Below are 24,637 nucleotides of genomic sequence, written 5' to 3' on the forward strand. Positions count from 1 at the left end.
TGTTATAAGTAGCAACCTTCTCTGTGATGATAGCTGGCTTTGGTTCCTTTATCCATGGTCATTGCTCTTGCTGAAGCAAATCCCATTCACAGCATGACGCAGGTGTCTATGAAAAAACTTAACGGCATCAAGCACAGTCAGCAAAATTCAGGCCTGTAATTCATAGAAAGTGACTCCACACTGTCAACTTTGAGCTGCATATTGTGCTGCAGTGTCTTTCCTTTCCTTCCTATCTCTTGCAAAAATAAGGACACTCCTTCAATTATGTCAAAGTTTCTGTTGTTATGTGTTTATAGTTCATAGAAAAAATAAGATTTTTTATTAAAAAAAATCATTTTTTGATCTTCCAGAGTTCAACAAGTATAAACCATAAAAAGTTATACCAGCATTAGCAGGTGCCCTCATCATCGTTAGTTAACTTCTGAAAGTTAACTCCTGAATCTGAGTGGTAGAAGCGGTGAGGTTTGATTCCACTTAAATCCAGATGATTTCACTTAAAACCACCTTAAAATGGCAGTCTGTTGTTTAACCTGATCAAACACTTCAAAAATTATTTGACTCTGTTCAGTGATTATGTTCACAGAAGAAACCAGAAAAGTCTGCTAGCTACACAAGAAGCTGCAAAGACCACTGACCCTGAGATGTGCAGCATGAGTTGGAGAGCTGAAGCTTATTATTCTTGTTATATGTGGTTGTACGTAAGCTATGTATGAAGATAACGTTACAGGAAAAGAGGTTCAGAAGTTTTAAAGGTCATGCAAATCCAGACTTGCATGGTTGCAGCCTGAGTGCATCCATCATCAAAGCATCTGTGTATTTAGTATCTGAGTTGCAACTGCACCACAGCCTGCCTTTCCCCAGCGCTCCTGGCTGCAACACAGTGCCCAGAAGGGTGCAAAGCAGCATGCATGCTGCTCACTCCAGGCCCTTTTCTACTCACTTCTCCTTAAAACTGGGCTGTTCTCCATAATAAGCCATTGAGACATTTTTTCCAAGGCAAAAGAACTAAATTCACCCTAATTTACATATGCTTGTAATAACCGTTACTCTGGGAAGCTAAAAGTTTTTGCTCAAATGAGAGTGCACCGTTAAAAGAATCCTGACTTCTAAATCCTCCTAAATAATTTAGCAATGAGTGTTTTAACTTCTTTTGGAAACCTTAAGTAATGCATAGAATATTACTTTCAGCTGCATATTTTAAGTTCAAAAAAAAAAAAAAAAAAGAAAAGAAAAGTTGGCCTAATAAAACCTATGAAAGACTGGCAATGAGTAAAAGAAAATTTTCCATGGCCAGAAGATAGTCCTGAAGTTGAAAAAACATTTGGAATTACTTATTTATTGATACATGATTTATGCTATTTATGACATTTATGATAAACTTGGCTCATTATTAGCATACAGCAATTATTGGCCCTCACTGTTATATCACTTATTTTAGGTTCATTGTTCCAGCATTGACCAGTGAAGTCACTACTTACTTAGAGCAAAAAGATTATTTTCCAGCACATACTTAAAGTGAATAACTTGCTATATTTTTAGCACAATTGAAAAGCTGTGATGGTCATATGGTAATCAACAATTCAGCCTCTACCAAGCGCTACACAAGCTGTGTAGCTTGATGTTCAGAAGTGATAAGAATAGCTGTGATTCTAAGGCACTGGGGCATAAAGTCATCACTAAAATGTGGTCTTCCAGAAACTGTTTTGATCACAGTAGAACAAGAACACTTATTTAGGCAGCACAGTCGCTGGTCATGTGCTTTTGTTGCCACAAGCTGGAAGAATCAGTAGCATTAGAGATTACTATAGAACTGTGAATGTACTTTATGACTGTCTGTAGTAATTCGGTGCATCTTTTATGTCTGTGTTCTTAGAGCCGCTTGGGCACTGAAGTAGCTGAAATGAGAAAAAGGCAGCAGTCACAAAACGAAGGAACATCAGCTGTGTCTCAAGCACCTGGAAACCAAAGGCCCAACAACACATGTTGCTTTTGTTGGTGCTGTTGCTGCAGCTGCTCATGGTATGTCATGTAGTCTGTTTGCTTCCATATCCAATGCAGGTACACAATAAAATGGAAAGGGCCAGTGACTCGGGAAATGCAAACTTCAGGGCAAGGATTCCTTGTGAGAGGGACATTTCAGAAAAAATAAAAAGTGATTAAACATTCCATGGTTGAATTTGCCGTGTTGTGAGGTGTAACAAAAAGTAATTGTAAACTCAAGCTATATTTACACTATTCAAATCATAACTAAATTATAAAATCTCATTCATAAAAGCAATACATGTGGGTGACAGACTTGATATTGAATGCTTTATATTTTGCATTCAAAATATTTTTCCTGCCTTTTTTTTTTTCATTGCTGTTCCCCATTCCATCCCCATTCAGGATGGAGTGAGGGAAATGGTCATAAATGTGATTATATGGTCACCTGTTTGATTACTTAGTGGCTAAGTAAGATACATGCTGCAAATCTGAGATCATAAGCATTAAATTCCACATCATTTTTTAACTGAGAAAGCATAATTTTTGTGGGGAAAAAAAAAAGACTAAAGAACTGAGGCTGCTTGTCTCTCCCTAAATGAAGAGTTGACTTGGAATATTTAAATCACTCTCAGTAATGGCTTTAAATTCTCATTGTCCTGAGAGACAGCAGGTCTTTGCTTCTTTTTTTAATGAACACAATTAGTGCTGAAACATAAAGTAGTTGACATGGAGTACTGTTCAAAGCCTCTGAGTCCAGTTACATGGACAGTGTGATCTTTCTGGAGTGACCACTCCTGCATGCACGTGCATTACTTTCACTTGTATCAGCCATTTGGCCCCAGTCTAAAACTGGATGCTGTTTGTCCCCAATATATCTAGAAATACACACCAGCATCAATGCACCAAACACCAGAAGGAATATCTTTTTCCATGATTCTGCCTTGCCACATCCTGGAGGCAGAATCAGTACCAAGGTGGACCTGCCAGCTGTGTTGTTTTCAACTCCACATGAAGGCAGACGGTGTTTGGAATAAGGTTAAGTGAGTTGTCATGATTCCACACAGATACACTGAAAATGGGTGAAAGTGTCTTAAATGGAAAGAAAAGAGTGTTTTTGTTTGTTTGTTTGTTTTCATTTTGTTTTGGTTTCTTTGTTTGCTTGCCACTGCTCTCTTCTGCTTTGTGACAAGGGCATGAAGTAAGAGCACTATCCTGTTACATACCAAAGGTCCTTTTAGCTCTGTATCCTAGCTCTGGATGTGACCTGTAGCAGACACTACAAGGAAAGAGTAAATTAAATAGACATCTATATCCTAGTTCTTCTGCCAGCAATACTTCTCGCAGTTGACAGCCATCTGCAGCTTAGGAATCTCCTCACTCAAAGATTATATCTATGTGCTTCATAGCCCTTGAGGGATTCATATCTTTGACCATTTTTTGATGTGACTTCCTGAACTCCCCTAAACTTTTAGCATCTAGTTTCCTATAGCAATAAATTCTACAACATAATTGCGCACTCTGTGAAATATGACTCCCTTTTATTTGTTTTAAACAACTATCTGATAATTTCATTTGATGCTTTTCAGCTTTTATGATTGTGAGGAACAGCAAATAACTGTTCCAAGAGTGAAAAGGTTTTTATAAAGGTATGCTCCTTTATGGCCCTTACGCCCACTTGAGCATATAAAGGTATGCTCGTATGCCCCTTCAACTATGCTTGCTTCCATAGTCTTATCTACTTAACTACTCTGTTATACATAAACTGATCCACACTACTCTTCTTCTGTCAACTTCCTTGTATTAATCTATTTTCCTTACTTATACTCCAATCTGAGATGTTCAACTAAACTGTTATGGTAGTCAAGAAATGGGTTCAACATGGACTTATACAGTGGCATAGCAATGTTTGCTGTTTGCTGTTGATTTTTTAACAATTTCTAGCATTCTGCTTGCATTTTAACCATATCTCAGATGATATTTTCATATACATCATGACTACAAAATCTCTTTATTGAATGGAAATAAAACCCATTATTGTGCACAAATAGCTAGGGTTGCATCCTGGAACATTAATGCCCATAAGATTTTATTTTTTAAGCATGCCATAGCTCAAGAATACTTATTTGACAATTATACTTTGTTTTGAAACTTTAAAGAACTTCGTGCTCCTTGGAGTGCCTCCACAGTGATATGCAATACTATTTAATACTTGTACTACCTAGACCTAATTTAATATTAGTAATTTGAGCATATATGAGTAATTATTGCTTTAAAATGTAGGATGCCCCTTCAGCTGCTTTAGTAATTGTTTTTCACTGCTTATAGCCTGGTACTGGTGTTTGAGCAGGGTGTGGGTTGTGAGGATCTTTTTTTTTTTGATTAAGTAGATTAGACTGAGCATGGAGAAATTGCATTCATTTAATAGTTTTATCAATTAAGTCAGAAACCTGGGTGAAAGGGGATAGTGACAACACTTGCATTTTCTAAAATCAAAAAATAGATGAACAGATTATTTAATAAGCCTCTGAGCTGTGTCTTTTTTGACAGGATAAAGGAGAGATGGAACAAAACTTTGAAAAAGTCAATATGAAACCTTTCAGAATCTGAATTCATTTATAATTTGTTCTGATGCCAGATTTGTCTGGTAAATTTCAGCTGTCTAGGTAAATACAAATTATTGCTCTTGCCTTAATTGTTCACACTAAAAAAAAAAAAAATTAAATATACATAATAAATTTACCAGGTACTCATTATAGGTGATTCTATTCAGGCAATTCTCTAAGGCAATGTAATAGGAAGGCATAACAGATAACCATACTGACTCCTCTGTCATTAGAATAATTATATTTCTTCCTTAGTTTCATAGGTTTTTGTGATGAAACGGCATAAATTTCCCAGAAGAACCTCTCTGGAAATGTTGCTGACTTCATTATTGTGAGGATAAGGCTTTAACAATCAGTATTAAGATTAGCGGACTTTTTTTTTAACGTTGTTCCACCAGCCTGTGTGATTGCAGACAATTCTTTTGTCACTAACTTCTCAGTGCCCCAGCTTCCTCACTATTCACACAAAAAGAGAATTAAAAACACCCACATCTTGCTTATCTTGGGGGATGGGATTATGTAGCTTTTAATAGAAGATGTCACTCTGTTTGGAGAGTTAGTTCATTTGTTCATACCATCAAACAACACACTACAACTCTAAAAATATCTTTTGTGAATCCTATGATGTTTGTTTTCTTTTGTCCCACCCTTTCTTAAATCAGAATAGGCATTAATTCTTCTGTTTGCATAACAGGCAAATATTCACACCTTTGTTTGTGGAAATAGTACCTTAGAATCATAATGCTTAAGGTTGGAAGGGACCTCTAGAGGTCATCTAGTCCAACCCCCCTGCACACACAGGGTCCCCTAGAAGGTGTGGCACAGGACTGCGTCCAAGCAAGTTTTGAAGATCTCCAGAGAAGGAGACTCCACAACTTCTCTTGGCAATCTGTTCCAGTGCTCTGCCAACCTCACTGTTAAGAAATTTTTCCTTAGGTTCCTTTAATGCTTCAGTTTATGGCCATTTCCTCTAGTTCTATCAGTGACCACCACTGAAAAGAGGCCAGCACTATCCTGCTCACTGCCTCCCTTGAGGTACTTATATACACTGATAAAGTCTCTTCTCAGACTGAACAGGCCGAGCTCTTTCAGTCTTTCCTCATAGGGCAGATGTTCCAGGTCCCTGATCATCCTCGTAGCCTTGGGCTAGACTCTCTTGAGGAGCTCCACATCCCTCTTGTACTGTGTAGCCCAGTAGTCCAGAACTGGACACAATACTCCAGATGTGGCCTCACCAGGGCTGAGTAGAGGGGCAGGATCATCTCCATTGACCTACTGGAGACGCTCTTCTTAATGCACTACAGGATCCCATTGGCCTTCTTGGCTACAAGGGCACACTGCTGCCTCATGGTCAACTTGTCGTCCACCAAGTCCCTCTCTGGAGAACTGCTCTCCAGAAGGTCGGTCCCCAGCCTGCACTGGAGTCTGGGGTTTTTCCTCCCCAGGTGCAGGACCTTGTACTTGTCTTTGTTGAATTTCATAAGATTTCTCTCTGCCCAGTTGCCCAGTGTGTCCAGGTCCCTCTGGATGGCAGCGCAGCCCTCTCAGGTATCAGCTCCTCCTCCCAGTTTGGTATCATCAGCAAACTTGCTGAGGCAGCACTCCATCCTTTCATCTAGGTCATTGATGAATAATTGAAAAGGACTGGACCAAGGACTGACCCCTGGGGGACACCACTAGCTACAGGCCTCCAACTAGACTCTGCGCCACTGATCACCACCCTCTCCAGCCAATTCCTAATCCACCTCACTCTCCATTCATCTATCCTACACTTCCGGAGCTTGCCGAGGAAGATGTTATGAGAGACGATGTCAAAAGCCTTGGTGAAGTCGAGATAGACGACATCCACTGCTCCCCCCTAATCTATCCAGCTAGTCATTCCATCATAGAAGGCTATCAGGTTAGTCAAGCATAATTTCCCCTTGGTGAAATTGGGGGAAATTGGGGATTTCCCCTTGGTGGCTGACTACACTTGAACACCTTCTTGTCCTCCATGTGCCTGGAGACAACAGCCAGTATGAGCCGTTCCATCACTTTTCCGGGGACAGAGGTGAGGCTGACTGGCCTGTAGTTGCCTGGGTCCTCCTTCTTGCCTTTTTTGAAGACCAGCATGACATTGGCTTTCTTCCAGTCCTCTGGCATCTCCCCCATTCTCCAGGATCTTTCAAAGATGATGGAGAGCGGCTTAGCTATGACATCTGCCAGCTCACGCAGCATTCTGGGGTGCATCCCATCAGGGCCCATGGATTTGTGGGTATCGAGTTTCCTTAGGTGCTCTCTGACCCAATCTTCCTCTACCCAGGGCAAGTCTTCTCTCTCCAGGCTTCTTCTCTTGTCGCTAGGGCCTGGGACTCTAAAGGACTGGCCTTGGTAAACACCAAAGCAAAGAAGGCATTCAGCAACTCTGCTTTTCTGTTTTTTTTCATAACCAGGGTACCCACATCATTCAGCAGCGGACCCACATTTTCTCTGATCTTCCTTTTGCTGCTAATGTATTAGAAGAAGTTTTTCTTGTTATTTTTAACATACCTTGCCAGATTGCATTCCAAACGCGCCTTAGCTTTCCTTGTCGCATCTCTGCATTCCCTGACAATGTTCATGTATTTCTCCCAGGGGGCCTGTCCTTTCTTCCACATTCTGTATACTGCCTTCTTCTGCTTGAGCATTGCCACAAGCTCCCTGCTCATCCACGCAGGTCTCTTGCCCCCTCTGCCTGACTTCTTACACACAGGGATGCACTGTTGCTGGGTGTGGAGGAAGCGCCGCTTTAAAACTAACCAGCTCTCTTGGGCCCTCCTATCTTCTAGAGCTCCAGCCCATGGGATTCTTCCGAGGAGGTCTCTGAGGAGGCTTAAGTTGGCCCTCATGAAGTCCATGGTTGCAAGGCTACTTACAGCCCTGCCTCCTCATTGGATCCTGAACACCACCAACTCGTGATCACTGCACATCTCCTACAAGTCCCTCTCTATCTGATAGCACGAGGTCCAGTAGCCCACCTCTCCTTGTCGGCTCCTCCACAACCTGCGTCAAAATGTTATCATCAATGCACTGCAGGAACCTCCAGGACTGTTTGTGCCTGGGTGTGTTGTCCTTCCAGTTGATGTCAGGGTAGTTGAAGTCCCCCGTGAGAACCAGGGCCTGTGACCGTGAGGCAACATCCGTCTGACTATAGAAGGCCTCATCAACCTCCTCATCCTGCTCAGATGGCCTGTAGCAGACACCCACCACAGTGTCTCCCACATTAGCCTGCCCTTTAACCCTTACCCACCAGCTCTCACCTTGCTCATCATCCACCCCCAGGTTGAGCTCCATGCATTCCAGTTGCTCTCTCACGTAAAGAACAACTCCACCACCTCGCCTTCCCAGCCTGTCCTTCCTAAAGAGCACATAGCCTTCTACAGAAGCACTCCAGTCATGTGAGCTGTCCCACCATGTCTCTGTGATTCCAATGAGATCACGACGCTGGGACTGCACACATCTCCAGTTCATCCTGCTTATTCCCCATGATTTGCGCATTGGTGTACAGGTATTTCAGCGAAGTAATCGAGCCTGCAGGTTTCCCAGGCGGCGTAAAAGAGGACCCTCTATAATCATATCCTATCCTCACTTCCCCACTACCATACTCCCGCTGGATGCCATCTGACTTTGGCTGTGTGGTACTGATTGCCCTGTCTGTGTGGCACTCCCTTTCCCCCTTCTTGCTTAGTTTAAAGCCCTCCTAACCAGGTTGGCCAGCCTTTTGGCAGAGACGTGTGCCCCTCTTGCTGAGGTGGTTCCCATCATTCCCCACTAGCTGGTGGTCATAAAACAGAGCCCCATTGTCACAGAAGCCGAAACCCTGTTGCTACGACCAGTGGCGCAGCCAGTTTTTAATGTGCGATATCCACCTTTTCCTCCTTCAATTCATTCCCCTCATTGGTAAGGTAGAGGAGAACACTACCTGGGCTCCCATACCTTTGATGGCCATCCCTAGGACTCTGAAATCTTGCTTGATGTCCCTCGGTTTCCCCATGGCATCATTAGTGAAACAGTAACAGGGGATATTAGTGAGACTCCTGGACAAGCCTTGGGAGCCTCTCTGTAACACCCCTTATTTGAGCCCCTGGCAAGCAGCAGACCTCTCTGGATAAGGGGTCTGGTCTACATATCGATGCCTCCGTGCCCTGCAGCAGGGAGTCACCAATGATGATCACCTGCCGCTTCTTCCAGGTGCTCATTTTCTCCTTAGGGGGAGCAGCCTCAGGGCATGGACCTGACTGCCTCTCTGTAGACAGCCCCCTAGATAGGCCTTGGTTCATGACCTCATCTATCTGATCCCCAAGTTCCAGGGCCTTGTACCTGTTGGATGTGTTCGCTGGTGGAGGTGAGGTGGGCCATGGAAGGGTTCTCCTGCCATCTCGAATAGGGACTTGTTTCCATTGTTGATCGTCCCTTGATACTGTTAATTCTGTCCCCTCTGCCCTATGGCAAGAGGGTACTGGATTTACAGACTGAATTGGGGGGTTCTCTGGGCGGCTTTCCTGGGAAGACTGCAATACACACCAAATGAAACACTGTCTTTTGTCTCTTGCTTCTCCAGGCGGAGAGTAATTCCATGGCACTAAATGCAGCTCTCTTGCCAAGTCCCCTTGACTAATAGAAATTTGTTAACAGCAACAGGTGGGATCTAAAAATTATTCAGTACAACCTAGTAAAAAGATTTTTTTCCTCTAATAGTTCTCCCTGAAAAGTAAAAAAAAAAAAAAAAAAGAAAAGAAAAACCAAACAAAACAAAAAATTGAAACATTTTTCCACTAACATTGATGATTTTAAGGATCATTAACTACTCAACATACAAGAACAAAGCAAAGCTGATTACCAAGGTTTGCTCAAATTGAAAGAAGTGGAGAATAAGGTTCCTCCTTAAGTTGGCCATTTGTTTTGTAATAAGTATGTCCAGGATGTTGTCTATCCAGCTTAGGCCCTGCAATGGTGTCTGAGCCTCAGTAGGCAAGGAAGTGTTTTAGTGGAGAAAAGTGTTTCTGAACACAAGGAAAGCTAATGTGCCCAGGGAAAGCTAATGTGCCTGCTTCAGAGGTGGATAAGCTCTCCTTTCAGAGGTCTTCTCCTTTCTCCCTGTTGACCAGGTATAGACCTTAGGTGCTTACTTCAGGAAGACTGCTTCACTGACTCATCTAGCGCTTAGTCCCAAGGCAGGTGCCTAAGGTGCCAGACTAAATTTCATCCCACATCTTCCATAGAGTACAGAAGAAAGGACCTTCTCACTAGATTTAATTTAGATCATCTGAGTAGCCTGAGAATTGCAAAGCTTTCAGTAGGTTTCCCAGTGTGATAGTCTTTATTTCCCCTCAATGCCTCCAGAGAGCTGCGCTATTAGCATTTAGTGCCGTGGAATTACTCTCTGCCTGGAGAAGCAAGAGACAAAAGACAATGTTTCACAGACTAAGGGGACAAGCCCCACCACCTTATTTAACAATCCATTAGTTCAGTTCCTTTGCAGACATGGATCCAGTCATTCTCTGGCATATTAATGCAAATATTTCTAGATCAGATTTTTTAAAAATATATACATATGTATATGTCCTCAACTCTAACATGGAGAAGTTGGCTATTCTGCTCCTTTTTTTTTTAACTTTTATGTCTCTCACTCAGAGAAGAAATAGGATCTTTTCATCCTCTCTTGCCCTCATAAGATGCCCTGGGACAATCTAATGTCTGTTAATCCCTCTTCTCTTACTACAAACAGCAGGCTCAGAAGACATCAAATAATTATCTATCTGCCCTGTAAGAGATCTTAGCTGCACAAGAATCTGGGAAACTTGAAAAGTCTTCGTGGGATAAGTTAAGCTGAACCTAAAACTTTACTTTGCTCTGCAACTTGGTTCACGTGCCCAAGCTAGAAGGTCTTTTCCTCAAAGGGCACCATTAAATCAGCTGCTGAAGACTCCCCAAGAATTCCTGTACTGCAGAAGAGGTCCAGCAGCTCCAAGCCGTAGCTTGTGCAAAAGCTATGCCTTCCATTTGATTTGACGTGACCCTGCTATGACTAGTTTCCCACACCCAAGAGATCCCAGGGAAGATAGGGTGTTTGCCAGCTTGGCACTAAACAAGAGCTGCTGTTGGCAAGAAACCTCTCCTCTCTAGTTCTTATAACTTGCCTAGGACTGCTGTGAGTGAAGTCTGAAACTTCTTCCTGCTGACCTTGTTACACAAATATTTGTCTTTATTAAAGGGGACATTTTCCTTGCATGGGGTTAGCAGTTGGATGGGGCTATAAAAAGATATTCCTTTCCCTTGTGCCGTTAATAAGAGATGACAGATTTGGGCCTAAAAAGCGATTTAAAATTATGTTAATATTTTTCCTCTTATGGTGCTCAGTGTTTTCCTCATCCCAACATAGCTATAGAGATAGCATCACAAGGGTTAATTTTTTCAAGACAGGAGAGAATGTAAATTTTATGAAGCTGGATTAGCAGCTGGCTGAAATATCTGAATTAGATATAAATTTGAAAATGTGGAGCATGATGCTCTAAATAAATCTTTTGTTTTCTTTTTCTTTTTTTTTTCTCTTTGCTCCTCTCTAATACTTTGAGATAAATTGTTTTCTAACAAATACAGCATTAGTTTGCCATGGAAAAAAAAAGTTTGTCTAATCTTTGCATGTCTCTAGCCAAGGTAACTCCTAGGGGGTTATAGCCACGGCTGCTTTATCTTATTTAACTATGGTAGAAAGTTTGGAGAAGGGGGTAATAAGGGATGGAAACAAAGAACAACTTAATGTAATAAATTACAGCCACATGTTCTGAAATATGTGGAAAACAAAATCCATATTCTGTTTCCCATGTCTGTCCACAGCAAAGTATTTACACAAGGACTAGAGGTAGTCTTGTATAAAAAGCCTCACCAAAGCTCCAGGATATCTGCAAAACTTTCTGCAGGCAGAAAAAAAAAATCTTTATCTTTTAAACAAGAAGTACTCAAGTACTCATTGTGAAAACTTTTTTCTTCTTTTCTTTTTTTTTTTCTAGCTAGCACAGGACTTCATACCTCTGTAGGGCAGTATCATTTGCTATGCCCCAGGTAATCAGAGTGTGTTTATCAGCACTGCTGCTTCCTTGGGAAAGCAGTTCCACTGCTTGCCAAGTAAAATTTAAAGTTAGATAAAATTATCTACATGACCTGTAACACATGCTGCAAAAAGTGGTATTCCAGAGACTCTCTCTTCAGATCATCTTGTCTCTGAGCCCACTAATTCTGCATGCTAAGGCCATGAGCAAAAGCTCCCCGGCAAACGTTCTTTTGCTCACTGCAATGCACCATGGGGCGAGTTTGGGACAGATACTTAAATACTTTGTCCCAAAAACAGGCTTCTCAAGGTTCCCTGAGCTACTTAAAATAAGAAATTTAAATTCTCGGAATTTGGAAAAGGAAGCAGAAGACACTCTAAAAATAAAAAGCTTGTCAAGTATTTTTTTTCATACTTTGCTAAATTATGTTACCATTATGTTTACTTACTAAATAATACTCAAGGAAAGCACTTCTTTTCCCTTTAAAGCAAAGGAAGGGAACAATCTTGGAAATGAAAAAAAAAATCAGAGGGAAGAAGCCTGCCTCTCCTAAGGAGAATTATATTTAGTGGACTCACTCTACTTCATAATGCAGACAGGGCAAGGCATTTTACTGGAGTTTTATGGATGTTTCGTTCTTCAGGGCTAGATGGGGACAGGTGGCTCTGCATGCTTGTTTACACAACTCTCCTGGGGCTTCACAGGCTGACTTGACAACCTCTGGGCTTCAGCCCTTCTGTGACACTGTGCCAGATTGTCAATTTTAGCCTAATAATTGCTGGAAGTTTGCCCTCTCCTTGAGCTAGAACACAAATACATCTCAGATACGATTCTAAATAAGTTGTCAGGACTTCAGAGGTGGCAAGTAAAGGCAGGTTTGACCACCTCCTGCACTTCCCTATGAAGCAGGTATGAAATTCTGTCATTTTAAAGAAAGGAGGATATTTCTTCCACATAAATGATGCCACAAGGTGCAGAGATATGACATGAAGGCATACTAATTAAACGCAATGAGCTACTCCTCTGCAAATTTCCCTGCAGCTGTTTCTGAGGAATAACATGTGAGTGAAGAAAGTAAAAATGCCACCAATAAGCCAAAAGAACTAGAGAAATCAAATGTGCAAAAACAGTTCAATGTAAAATGAACTGAAGGAACTTTAGCTAAAATTAACCTGTTATATTTCATGAGAGCCTGCCATGGTCACTGTGCAGCCTGACTCTAAAATAAGCAAGTATATCTGATCTCCCCTAGCCAAAAGCAGCCAAACAAACTCTATTTCCAGCCTCACTCCCCCATCTCTTTTTTTCCTATCCTCCTCTTACCTTCTTCACAACCTCATATCACCTACCACCAAAGTGGTAGGTACCCCTGCACAGGATGTTGCACACACCTGGACCAGGTGTCGTGAGCCATTGCCTTATACAGCAGGAGCAGGTTTCCATGAGCCATTTACCACACACAAGCTACTTCAGTGTAGGCTATTGTCTTGTGAACATTAAAAGAAAATCAGTATTATACACTCCTCTAGGGAAAAGCAAAATGCTACATACTGCACATATTCTGGCAAGTTTCTGCAAAGGGGTAGTCACTAAGGTACTACTGACCTACAGCAAAATTGAGAAGGAGATACAAAAGCTTTATGGGCCAGTGCAGCATACTACGCAGATGTTCAGCATAGAAAATACTTAAAATTATTTTTTCAGCCAAGAACTCTGGTTTGAAAAACAAACAAACAAACAACAACAAAAAAGGCAAACAAAAAAACCCTTTTAGCATTATATGAATCTATCTCCATATAAACTAAGTGTTTATATATTCAGAGGAATGAGGTAAACCTCTTTCTCCCACAACAAAATAGAAGCCTAATGTGAAGAATAGAGTAGCGTCTTATAATGTATCTAGTTGGCTAACTTAGGTTATGTGCGACGCGTATATTCATCATTAACACAACAAAAAGCACTGGGCTCACAGGCCAAGCTTTACTGGTATTAGGACTTGATCCCTAGTATTTTATACTTTGAAAGTTCATTTAATTTTGAGCAACAGATGGAGGCTCATGAATTCACTGACATTTTACCCATCAGTGATAACAAAAGCGTGTTAGTGCATAGATAGAGTGTAAAAATGGTGTATTAGCAAATGTTTGATAAAGGTTTCTGAAGTTTCGCAAATCAAATGCATAGATTCTTATGTGTCTAATACAGCTAGGATAAGAAAACATCATCAGTTTAAAAGAAGAATCTAACTGCAGAAAATAGACCTATTGCAAGCAAAAAAGTCTGCAGGGAAAATTAGAATGCAAAGAAAGATCAGGACCACAATCCTCCTAAATTGGAGAATAAATACATGCTCAGAGGGGATTTGGGCTTACACAAGCCTCATTCTAATTCAGCCACACATAAGATGCTGACAGTAGCTCCTTAGAAGAAGATAGCAAGCTAAATCTAGTTAACTTGAGAAAATGATCTTGATTCTGTGCTGGTATAGCACGCAGGGAGTATTCAGGGACAGCTGCTCCTGGGGAGAACAGAGGGAGAGAATGCATTGCAGAATCCCCTCCACAAGGTAAAGCAGCTTGATAACTCCTTAGGGCAGCGGAGGAGATGATTGATTGCTTCAGGGCATCAGCATCTTGGCTCCCCCTCGCTACTCACTGCCTTTTCCTACCTGCCTATTCCAAAGCGTTATTCAGCTTGATGCCTGCAGAACAGTGGCTGAAGAAAGATTTGTCATGTCATGACAGATTTTCTGGCACTAGCACACAGCTTGGCTTTTGTGGTGGGAAAGAAAAAAAAAAAAAAAAAGGAAAAAAGAATGCTGAGGATGTCTGAGTCCAGTTTACACTACCAGTTCAGTGAGTTTCAGCTTCTAGGAGCTTTGAGCCTATGACAGCTCCCCAGATAGGGTTCAGGGTTTGTTTGTTTGTTTGTTTGTTTGTTTCTTATTCCGACTTTGGTAGTTACGTATTTACTGAGACTCATTAACTTAAAAGTGTGTAGAGAAATACAAAAATTAAAAGTGATTAAGAGTTCAAAACAAGTCTAGATCAAATAAAAGCAGAAGCTCATGTTGATAGAAGGTATCATTTTAAAGGAACAAAGACAGGTTTGCAAATCCTCAGAATTTTGTTCATTATGGAGTATAAGACTTTAATACTCAACAGCCAAAAGCAAACAAAAATCTTGTCCAAATTGAACCCACTGGCTACAACTATACTAGTAAACTACATGAATTCAGGGTACAGTGTGGGCTCCGACAAGCATCCATACTGTTGAGGTTAGCTGTGTTAACTCCTTGGCAGGGTTTTAGCAAGTGCCAAAGCACAGAGTCTCAGGCAATGACCTGTCACAGACACAGAAACCCTGTTTTGGAGATGGGCTTTATGGACTTTAGCTGTGCTGTGCCAGTTAGCCTGAGGGCCAGAGAACTCTCCTGGACCGTTTCACTTGCAGGAATAAATATAGCCTATAATTCCAAACTGAAAGGGAAAAAAAATAGGCTGCTTAAGTCTGTTAGTAGCAAAATTTCCAACTTACAAAGGTTTATGTTTTTAACCATCATTTCAAATCGGTTTAAAATGTCAGTTAAAACAGGAATAAATGTCTAGAGTTTTCAAGATAAAAAAATGAGAGAATGTATCATGGAAACGAGTCTGCACTCCCATTAGATATCACTTATAAGATGGAGATCCTCTCACTAGAAAAGTGGGTCAGATATTCATTATGCAAGGCAGGACGGCAAAGGAGATGAGAATCTTGCCTAGTCATCCTCAGTAATTCCCTAGCACAAACATTTATCTAGACGGCAACTCTGGCTCCAGCAAAGGGCCTGATTCAGGGCCTGATGATGTTGCCCAATGCTCTGTACCCGCTATGGAGAACAGTGGATCTCTTCAACTCCTTCTGATATCCACGGTGGAAGAGCTCGCCAGGTCAGGGCCTTGTCTTGCAGAAAATTTTAAAAAGAGCAGTTAACCTCCATCCAAACAGAGGCCTGCCTGTAATATATACAAGGGCAGGACTCGATCCAGTTCAAGCAGACAGGTGCCAGAGGAAGATGCCCCATCTCATGTGACTGTAATATTGGTAAATGCGCACTGTTTTTGTTCATGCTAATTACATGGTAGGAATTATACTCTGCAAAAATGAAAACATCTCTTTAACTGAAGAACTCTATAATGTTTTATGAAAAAAGAAGTGTAAATTTAGTATAAATGTTGCCTTCGGTCTCTTCTCACTAGAAAACAAGTAATAGGAGGGCCATTCCACTTGATTTCAATTCTTTATTTGTGCTGCTACTTCCATCTTTGAAAACCAGTGTAATCAACAACACAAGGAAACAAAGACTGAATCTATTTATCAGAATAAACTGAGATTATTAGGCTTGCTTACCAGAGGGTTGGAGAGCTTTTATTCATCCATTCACAATCTCAAGCATGCTAGACAACTACCATTTTTAACTGCATCAAATGCATGAAGAAATTACTTTCACAATACCCACAGGAGAAAGAACACTGCAAGTTGCCTAGGAATTAGAAGATTTCATTGTACAAGACAAAATACAATGATAATATTATTCTGAAGGAAGGAATGAAGCTGATAGCTAGATTAGTGACCCATTGAGTGACCTGAGAAATATGCCCTTGAGTTGAATTGCAGAAATTAGCCCTGCAATAACAAAACAAAGATAGAATAATTCCATTAGTAGTTAGTGGTAGGTGAACCTACTCAAATTGCTTAGCTGTAGAGAAAGGACATTCTAACATCTGAGTACAAAATCTTAAAAAATTGTCCTAGAGAAGTCTCAAAGTTTTCAAAACATTCAATAGCTTCTGGTGTAACAGAAGTAATATGGCTTCTTTGAAGCTGAATCCAGCAGAAAATCCATTTTCTTAAATCACAAATCTGGGAAAGGATAAAATATGTCCATGAAAAAAAAGACAGTTTAGGAAAGTCAGTTGCTTTAAATCACTATCTCTTTCCTCTCTTTGCACAGTTGCAACTTTTGTTCAATGATAGTCTGAGTTCAAGGGAAGTATTCTCCTTTATTTCAAAAGTTCAAATACAGTGCAAGTAGTTTCCATGTGCTTTTCAGTACCTGCTGAACTGTAATATCTGTAGCTAGAGAGAATAAATCAGACACACAAGAGCAGAGGAGGAAAGCATTTTCAGCAAGGCTGCTCCTTCTGAAAAGCAGGCCACTGAAAGGACCCGTCCGCTTTCACATACCCTTAAGCCTACATTTCTGTCATTGTTCTTAAAAGCATTTCACTCCTTCACTCAGGAAAAATAAGTCATTCTGAAGTTTAAATATTTTCATAAGTATTTCTGAAGTTTAAATAAAAAATATTTTAAATATTGTTTAAAATATCCCCCAAATCTATAATTCAATTGTAGTCTTTCTTTAAATGTGATCTTTATAAATGTGCTCAGCTTGCCAAGACTAAAGTTATATCTAAAGTATCTGCAAATAGATTGTGGTTATATTTTTGGGTGTCTTAGAAGAATGTCCCCCTTTGTCAGTGGGTTTCTAGCAGGTTGGTTTCTCCGCTAACAGTCAGCTTCTAGGCTTGTCATATAAGCAGAATTACTAGAGAAGTAGCATCAATGATCAAACCACAAACAGCAGTCTGGGATGAAACCTGTATTGACACACAGAGTTTTGATTTTACAGAACATTTTCTTTCAAATGCTTCATAGAGTCTAAAAGGAAAATGAAGATTTGGGGCAAATTTTAATGTATGTTGTAATACCAAATTTATACTGACCTCCTCTGCTCTTACAGAAAATCCAGCAGCAGGATGTAGCTCATAGCTTTTAAAAGGCACTGTCAGAGTGCCCTATGAACTGAAAAGCTTTCCAAATTTTAGATCTATTCCATTTTAAACTGTCAAGTATACAGTAAAAGGAGTAGCATACTGTAGATTTGCTTAAAACCTTTAGGTACTTGCTTTACTGAACACCTTGCTCTATGACTTACTTTAGCTCATCATTCATATTTTAATAAAGATCATCTGCCTTTACAGTGGTATGCGGAATGCAGTTTAATGACCTTATAAAGCGACCTTACTTAAACTCCAAAATCTTGGCCAAGGCTTCCCATTAACAAAGAAATGATTATATTGTTAAGTGCTAGATCACCTGGGTTCAATTCTGCTTTTACTCAAGTGGAGGAGTAGCACAACATAAGTAATACGAGAAGAAAGCTAAATGTCTAACTGACACGACCTTAATAGGCTGAGATGCTCCAGATATCTTAAACTTTAGTTAAGATCTATCTCCTTTTTCTTGTATTGTTCCTAGTTAAATTTGTAATGACTTTGACCAATTACACTGAGCTCAGTACAGTATTAAGAAAGCAGAACTGTTACAAAAACAATATGAAATTCAGTCTGCTCTTCCTCACCTTCAAAGTGTGCCAGAAACATCCAATCTCAAATTAAGCTGAGAAGTTTCTTATTTTTCAGGAGGACGTTCACGATTCTGAACCATAAGGGAATTGTCTTATCATAAGCCTTTATATAAAAACAAACCTGTGTTCAGATTTTCAAGACAGAACCTTGTTCGTTTGTAGTATTTTTAAATGCATTTTTTTCTGAACTTTCAAATTTCTTACAAATTTCTCTATTTTCCGAGTTCCAAACACTTTACAGACATTTTGTTAACTCCTCTCTTTTAGTAATCTCAAGCCTGACTTAGGAAAGCAAGCATATTTCCAAAAAAATCCAAGAAATAAATGCAATTTTGTTATGTCTCAAGTTTTTCTGCACAGTTCTGAGTATAAAAGTGATTCCAAATGAATGCTGAAATTGTTAAATATTTGCAGGGCTCTAACAGATGAGGTTCTAAGAAACTTCAGGTATGAAATTAAGAGTATTAGCTACAGGATTTTCTGATGAATCATTTTACTATTAAAAAAATTCTTTCCTTGTAATCAGCAAGCTTACTAGGAAAAAAATTATTATGCCAAAATGTATTATGCCAAAAGAGGTTTTTTTATGAAGTTAATCACTTAAATAAAATTAATGTGTAACACAAATATATTATTTGATTATATTCACTAGATTTAAAATTAATTATAAAAGACTAGAAAGAATACTAGCATTCCTAACAATGAGTAACCAAAATTCCTGCTTATTTTATTTTATAATTTGAGGAGGTTTTTTTTTTTTAAGCATCAAAATAAAACATGAAATTTCATAAACCTGAAATTTTCAGAAACACTGCTTTGGAAAAAAAAAATGTAGGGTTTTAAATCCAATAAAGAATTAAATTATTTTTAACTGTTAAATTTGCATAGGACACAACTATGTTTCAGTCAGCTATATTGTCTATAACACCACAGTGGAAAGACCTGTGAAACAGCTTCTATATACATTCTGGGACAGCAAAAGTCAGACCAGAAAATTTCCACCTTGAGCTCCCCATTGGCCCACAGGATTTATGGTATGCAGAAAGGTGCATATGGGAGCCAGAAGTCTGCCTGCATTTACTATTACTGGATCTTGAGCAGACACTAAGCTTTTCAGTTGAAAGCACATTCTCTGCACAAACAAATGCCCAGCCGTCTGTTACATACTGTTTCTCAGCTGTATGCTCTTCAAACAAAGAGATGGGAAAAGGAAAAAATCTGGAGTATACCAAACTATAGCATAGCAAACTGAATCAAGGGGGAAAATACCACCAAGGAAAATTGGGAAAAAAATAAAAAAATAAAGAAATAGAGTGTGTTTTAGCCATTGGAAGAGGCCAACCATATGTTTTTATCATTTGCTTAATTTTTATTTTACCTTCGTGATCTCTGAGAAGATAAAAAAGGTGAATTATTAGTGTGGGTTGTATGGTTACGGAACAAAAATGTAAGCTGAACTCAAGAGCTGGGAGGTATGTGACTGCACATTCCTTCCCTGCTTTGAGCCTCTGAAATATTGGAGGCTTTTTTAACAGTTTTTAATATGTGTAGTCTTTTTATATGTTTAATTCATGCATTAAATACTTGCCTGAATTAAAAACAAAACAAAACAAACAAACACAACAAAGTAATTCTGGCACTCAGGAAACTTAGCACCACAGGTACCTGGACTTTTTGAAACAAGTTTATAGTTTCAGTGGACACTGCCAAGTAGACTGATTATAGCCTTATGGTAATTGTTGGCTTCTCCCTAGCCAGCTGCTTTCCTATGTCAGTCTACTGAATGCAAATCTGCATCACTTAGGTTCAAGTATGAGGTAATCTATTTCCTCAGAAAAGGACAGAATTATCTTGCACCAAAAATCAAATTTGCATTCAATATAAATTTTTATATTTTATATTTCTTCATGGAATTCAGTTAAGATCTGAAAATCTTATCTCATTAAAGAACTGGGATTGGTATTAATTAAAAAAAAACTTCATATGTTTTTGATCTTAGTTTCTTAGCTTTAGCCTATCCACTAGGCCTCTGTACAAAAGATGCAAGCATACCATGCCATTTGTATATCTTTAATTTCAAGGAACTTCAATTTTCTCTGTTACTCTGACACAAAATTATCACATTCAGCTGATTCAGGTCAGACTGGATTCTGACAACTTTAAGTGTTTTCCAAGGTTCTTGACTAACAGACCACTGTCTTGCTCTATTTAGCAGGTGGAAGACCTAGGCTTAGATCTCATCTTTGTCTCAGAGTATTCAAAATCATGTTCCCCTCTGTTCAGGAAAATCATATAATCTGATCATATATTCTTGTTTTTGTGCTTTCCTGTCAATGATGTATAATATATTTCTCATTTAAAATACATTAAGTGTTCTTCACGCCAAGATTTGGCATTAATTAAGAGCCTCTAGTTTCTGCTTTGTATAATGAGTATTCAATTATTTTTACCACATGGAACAGCATCAGCAGAGCAGCTTGAAAGCCATCTACCCACAACAAACTTGTGGTAAGACTGTTTCAACTTCCAAATGAGGACAGTTGCCTACTGGTTTAAAGGAGGACTTCTCTTCCTCTAAAATATCCTGAAAAAAAAAAAAAAGTATTTCCAACAGAATTTACTTGGCAAATTCAACTAAGTTTGTCAGCATTTTCAGGTTCAAGGCCATATTATCTAATCTGTGAGTGGGATTTTAAAGTCACAACTTTTTCCTTTCTGCTTTGAATCTTTGGAAAAGAAAAAAACCTCCACTTAAGCTACATCTGATAAATTATTTAAGTTATGGCAATCCTGTGTCCTGCTTATGCACGACATTGGATTCAGTCATCAAACCGACTCTCCTTGATTTTTAGATATGACCTAAAAATATTCTACCTGTTGATCTGATGACAATTACACTTCCTAGGAATAAGTTAGGGCATACAGTAGTCCAAGCCAGATATGCATGATAAAAACATGTCAGAACATTTCTCACCCAGAAGTTCTTACCTGTACAGTGATTTGAATCCAAAGAACCAAATTCTGTCTCTAGATTGTATGTGTGCAATGGACTTTAGGTGACCTTCAGATGGAAATACAAGGAAGTCATTGTGCTGCAGTGCTGGCTAGAAGGATCATAATCCTACTGTGTTACATAAACAGATTTAGAGAAAAATATAATAATTGCTCTGAAGAGCCTACCATCTAAAAACTCCAGAAATGAGGTTGGAACATAACAAAGATCTGAATGGCAACCCAGTGGCCTACTGACACAGTATCCCAATTTGATTTCTACTCCCTATCTTCATGACAGCACAACAAAAAGCTCTAGGGGAACAGGCTTTAACTGACATATTATCTTCAATGCCAGATATAATTACCAAACACTGTGATGATATGCTGGTGATGCACATAACTGAGAAAAAAAAATGGAATAAAATGAAATAAAATAAAATAAAACAACAACAACAAAAAACCCTGACAACAGTAAGTAGTAACTGGTGGTAGCCCTGTATGGATAGAATATGAGTCTTATTGCCTGATCCAGTGGCACAGTTTTCTTGTCATAGTTATGTTCAGTAAAAGTAATTTCATGTATTCACCAGATTTAAACTCCTGGTACATGAGAATCTGATCCCTGGGAAACAATAAAGCATATTCCTGTCCTGGGTATACAGAGAATGAAGTCCCAGCTCAAAGTGATTTTCAGTTTCCTTTTGGCAATAGAAGATAAAAGTGTAGCAGTAGGGATGCTAGGTAACTTTCCAAACAGCTAAAAACAACGGCTGATATACCTTGAGGGGTATTCTTTGAGACTTCTGCTCTTAAATGACTCTTAAATAACTCTTTCCATGATTTTACCTAGTTAGCTTGACCTTTTTGCCTTATCATGCAGCAGTGGCTGTAATACTGACTTAGCAAAATGGTAACTCAGCAGAACAGCTATTTAGTTGCTGAGTGTGAATATTAACAGCTGAAGAATTGTAGCTAAATAAATAAAAGCTGCTCTTCTGAATCCCAGTGGTTCCTCCAAAAACACACCAGCAAGGAACCTGTACTAGTTTAATTTTATATATAGTTGGCTTTTTAAAATCTGCATACTTCTTCTATCAGTCCCTGGTCATAAGAATTTTTACTTTATAGTTCCCAAAGTTCCAAACAGAAAGATAATTAGTCTCAATAATAGTTGCTGCTGTAATTAAAATAGCTATTGTTTTTGTTGAAGTCAGGAACCAAAGATATATTTGAAATCCACATCAAGGTCAAGCCTCTTGGGCTTACTGAAATACTTTTTATCATATTCTCCAGAGCAATTAAATTGGTTTAAAAATGAACAGCGAAAACCTTCTAGAGGGACATAAACACAACCTACTGCTTGTGCTTTCTGTTTAAGCTCTGCCTTTAGACACCCCAAACTCACCCTTTCAGGGTATGATCAGCTGTGTTTTCCTCATGGATATTCCACATTTCAGAAATTTTAAAGATGTAATTTACATCAGCTATCTCTCTAAAACAACTCACTTTCATTTATTCTTTTTTTTTTGATAAGGCAAACCAGCAATTTCCTCATCTTAGAGGCTCAAACAAGTAAGATTATTTACCTGATTTTTATCCTGCTACTTCTCTCTGGTTAGTTCTATACCATACAGCATAATTTTTCTGACATAAACTAGTTTCCGACATGTATCGAGGACATTAACTGAAGAAATGCAAGATGCTTTTGCCACTATGGACAGCTTGAATTCCACTAAGAAATGTGAACTGAGAGGGTATTTTTAACTGAAGATCACAACACAGCAAATAACAATGAAGTATTGTCATTTTGATGTAAAAGGTAGCAATCTGTTACAATAATCAGAGTTATTTAAAGGTGCTTTCAAATTAGCTTTGCAGTCACAAATGTGTAAATATTTAATTTTATTTCTAAGTGAACATGAACCATTTCCCTGAGTAAAAACAGAACCATGTCTAAATTGAATGTACTTCTTTATAAAAATGATGGTTTCCTACACAGGAAAAACACATCAAAAGTAATGTATCCGATGGAACTCCAGTCTTTGACAGATATAGATAAATAAAAGTTGAAATGTACTGCTATTGTTTGTCACTGGAAATATAATGCTGAATTTAGGCCAAGATGTGTTATAAATTTAGCACAGCTCTGACTACAATACCTGAACTTGAGAAATCATTCCAACCAAGTAAAACTCTTCTTTAGTCTTCTGTCTTTTGCAAAGCTGACTTTCAGCCATCCAACTCAAACTATGAATGATTAAACAAAGGAATTAGGGCCATTATCACACTGGTATATACAGCAGAGAATTGTATACTGCATTCAGAGACCACTGTCACAACCTTCTGCCATAACGCAGTCTTGCAAAAAAATCAAAATGCTCAGGCCCGCTCTCCTGGTTTGATAGAAAAAGTGAAACAAAGTCATCAAGGCTTTCTTATTTTTCTTATTTCTTTTACTTGTCATTCAGTACTTGAATTCCATCTTCATCAGTCAATACTGTTTTTTCTAAGCTTAGAAGAGCAAAACAAACAATATTTGACCTCAACAAGACATCATATTAAACAGTGTGGTTTATTTGCTCTCGGACAAGTCTACTTCCAATGAGGAAGCACCCAAAAGCACCCACAGTGCAGTAGAATTCTACTGCTCCAGTTAATCACCTCGGCACAGCATAGCTGCTGCTCATGCAGCAGGGAAGCCAGGCGGTGTCATGCCCTGGAGGAAGGAAAACAGGAAGCTGTTTTTTGCTTCCATTCTGTTACTCTTCCATGGAGCAAAAGGACATTAATCTCTGTATCCAGCAGAGGACATGGATGCTGTCCTGCGTAAGGACTGCAGAGCAGGGAGGAAGAGAAGCGCGGTGTATCCTGCTTCTCGTTCACCCCAGCTTTGCACTCCAACCAATTGCAAAGTGACCCTGAGGAGTTACATGTGTGGACTTAAAGATTACAAGACTGAATGTGGATGGTCCCTACTTTTCTTTTCTCCTTCTATATACGGAACTCCCATTGGTTTTGGTGGGCGCTCCCTCCATAGCCTGACAAGCAAGAGGCCAAAGGAGGCGGAAAGGCTTTTTACCTGCCAATCCCAGAGTTCAGGATGTGTTGTTTCTCCTGCAGCAGTTGATGGCACCCTAACACCTTAGCAGCACTGGAGCTGCTTTCCTACGCTGTAACAGGGGAAGCAGGACCAAGGGCCTGAACTAAGGTCTTGGCAGGTAAGTCAAGCAGCAACCAGTATCAAACAGCTTTGTTTGAGAGTGTATGTCTTTGTAATGTTTAAGTCTGAATATGTGCTCTGCTTTACTTGGGAGCTTAAATTGTCAATTTTCAAAAGTGTATTTGAGATCACCTATTAACTCTGCCAAACACATGACAAAAATGTCAGTAGAATGCCAGTAAAACTCATAAATGGAGAAGGGCTAGAAAGAAAAGTGTTTTTTGTGTTAACAGTGTCTCAACCCTGGGATTTCTTTTCAGAGCTAAGAGGAAGGCACTCAGATTAGTGAGAAAGCGAAAAACTTTACGTTATCAGTATGTTTTTATATATCTCCATCAACATTTGACGAATACTTAAT

The 24,637-nt window shown here is 39.3% G+C and overlaps 1 protein-coding gene across 3 annotated transcripts in view; it reads left to right on the forward strand.

Annotated features, from left to right (window-relative positions):
• Nucleotides 1-24,637, forward strand: part of RGS17 (regulator of G protein signaling 17) — a 72,189-nt gene that overhangs the window by 37,208 nt on the left and 10,344 nt on the right. For all 3 annotated transcript variants that reach the window (XM_088537063.1, XM_088537065.1, XM_088537064.1), the window contains exon 2: nucleotides 1,874-2,019. In XM_088537063.1, the coding sequence (XP_088393189.1) occupies nucleotides 1,901-2,019 (119 nt within the window). In that variant the 5' untranslated portion in view covers nucleotides 1,874-1,900. The remainder of the gene's footprint in view (nucleotides 1-1,873; nucleotides 2,020-24,637) is intronic.

The sequence above is a fragment of the Tinamus guttatus genome, unplaced genomic scaffold (assembly GCF_059628265.1).
Source record: "Tinamus guttatus ecotype Peru unplaced genomic scaffold, ASM5962826v1 Tinamus_guttatus_pri_ptg000716l, whole genome shotgun sequence".
NCBI lineage: Eukaryota > Metazoa > Chordata > Aves > Tinamiformes > Tinamidae > Tinamus > Tinamus guttatus.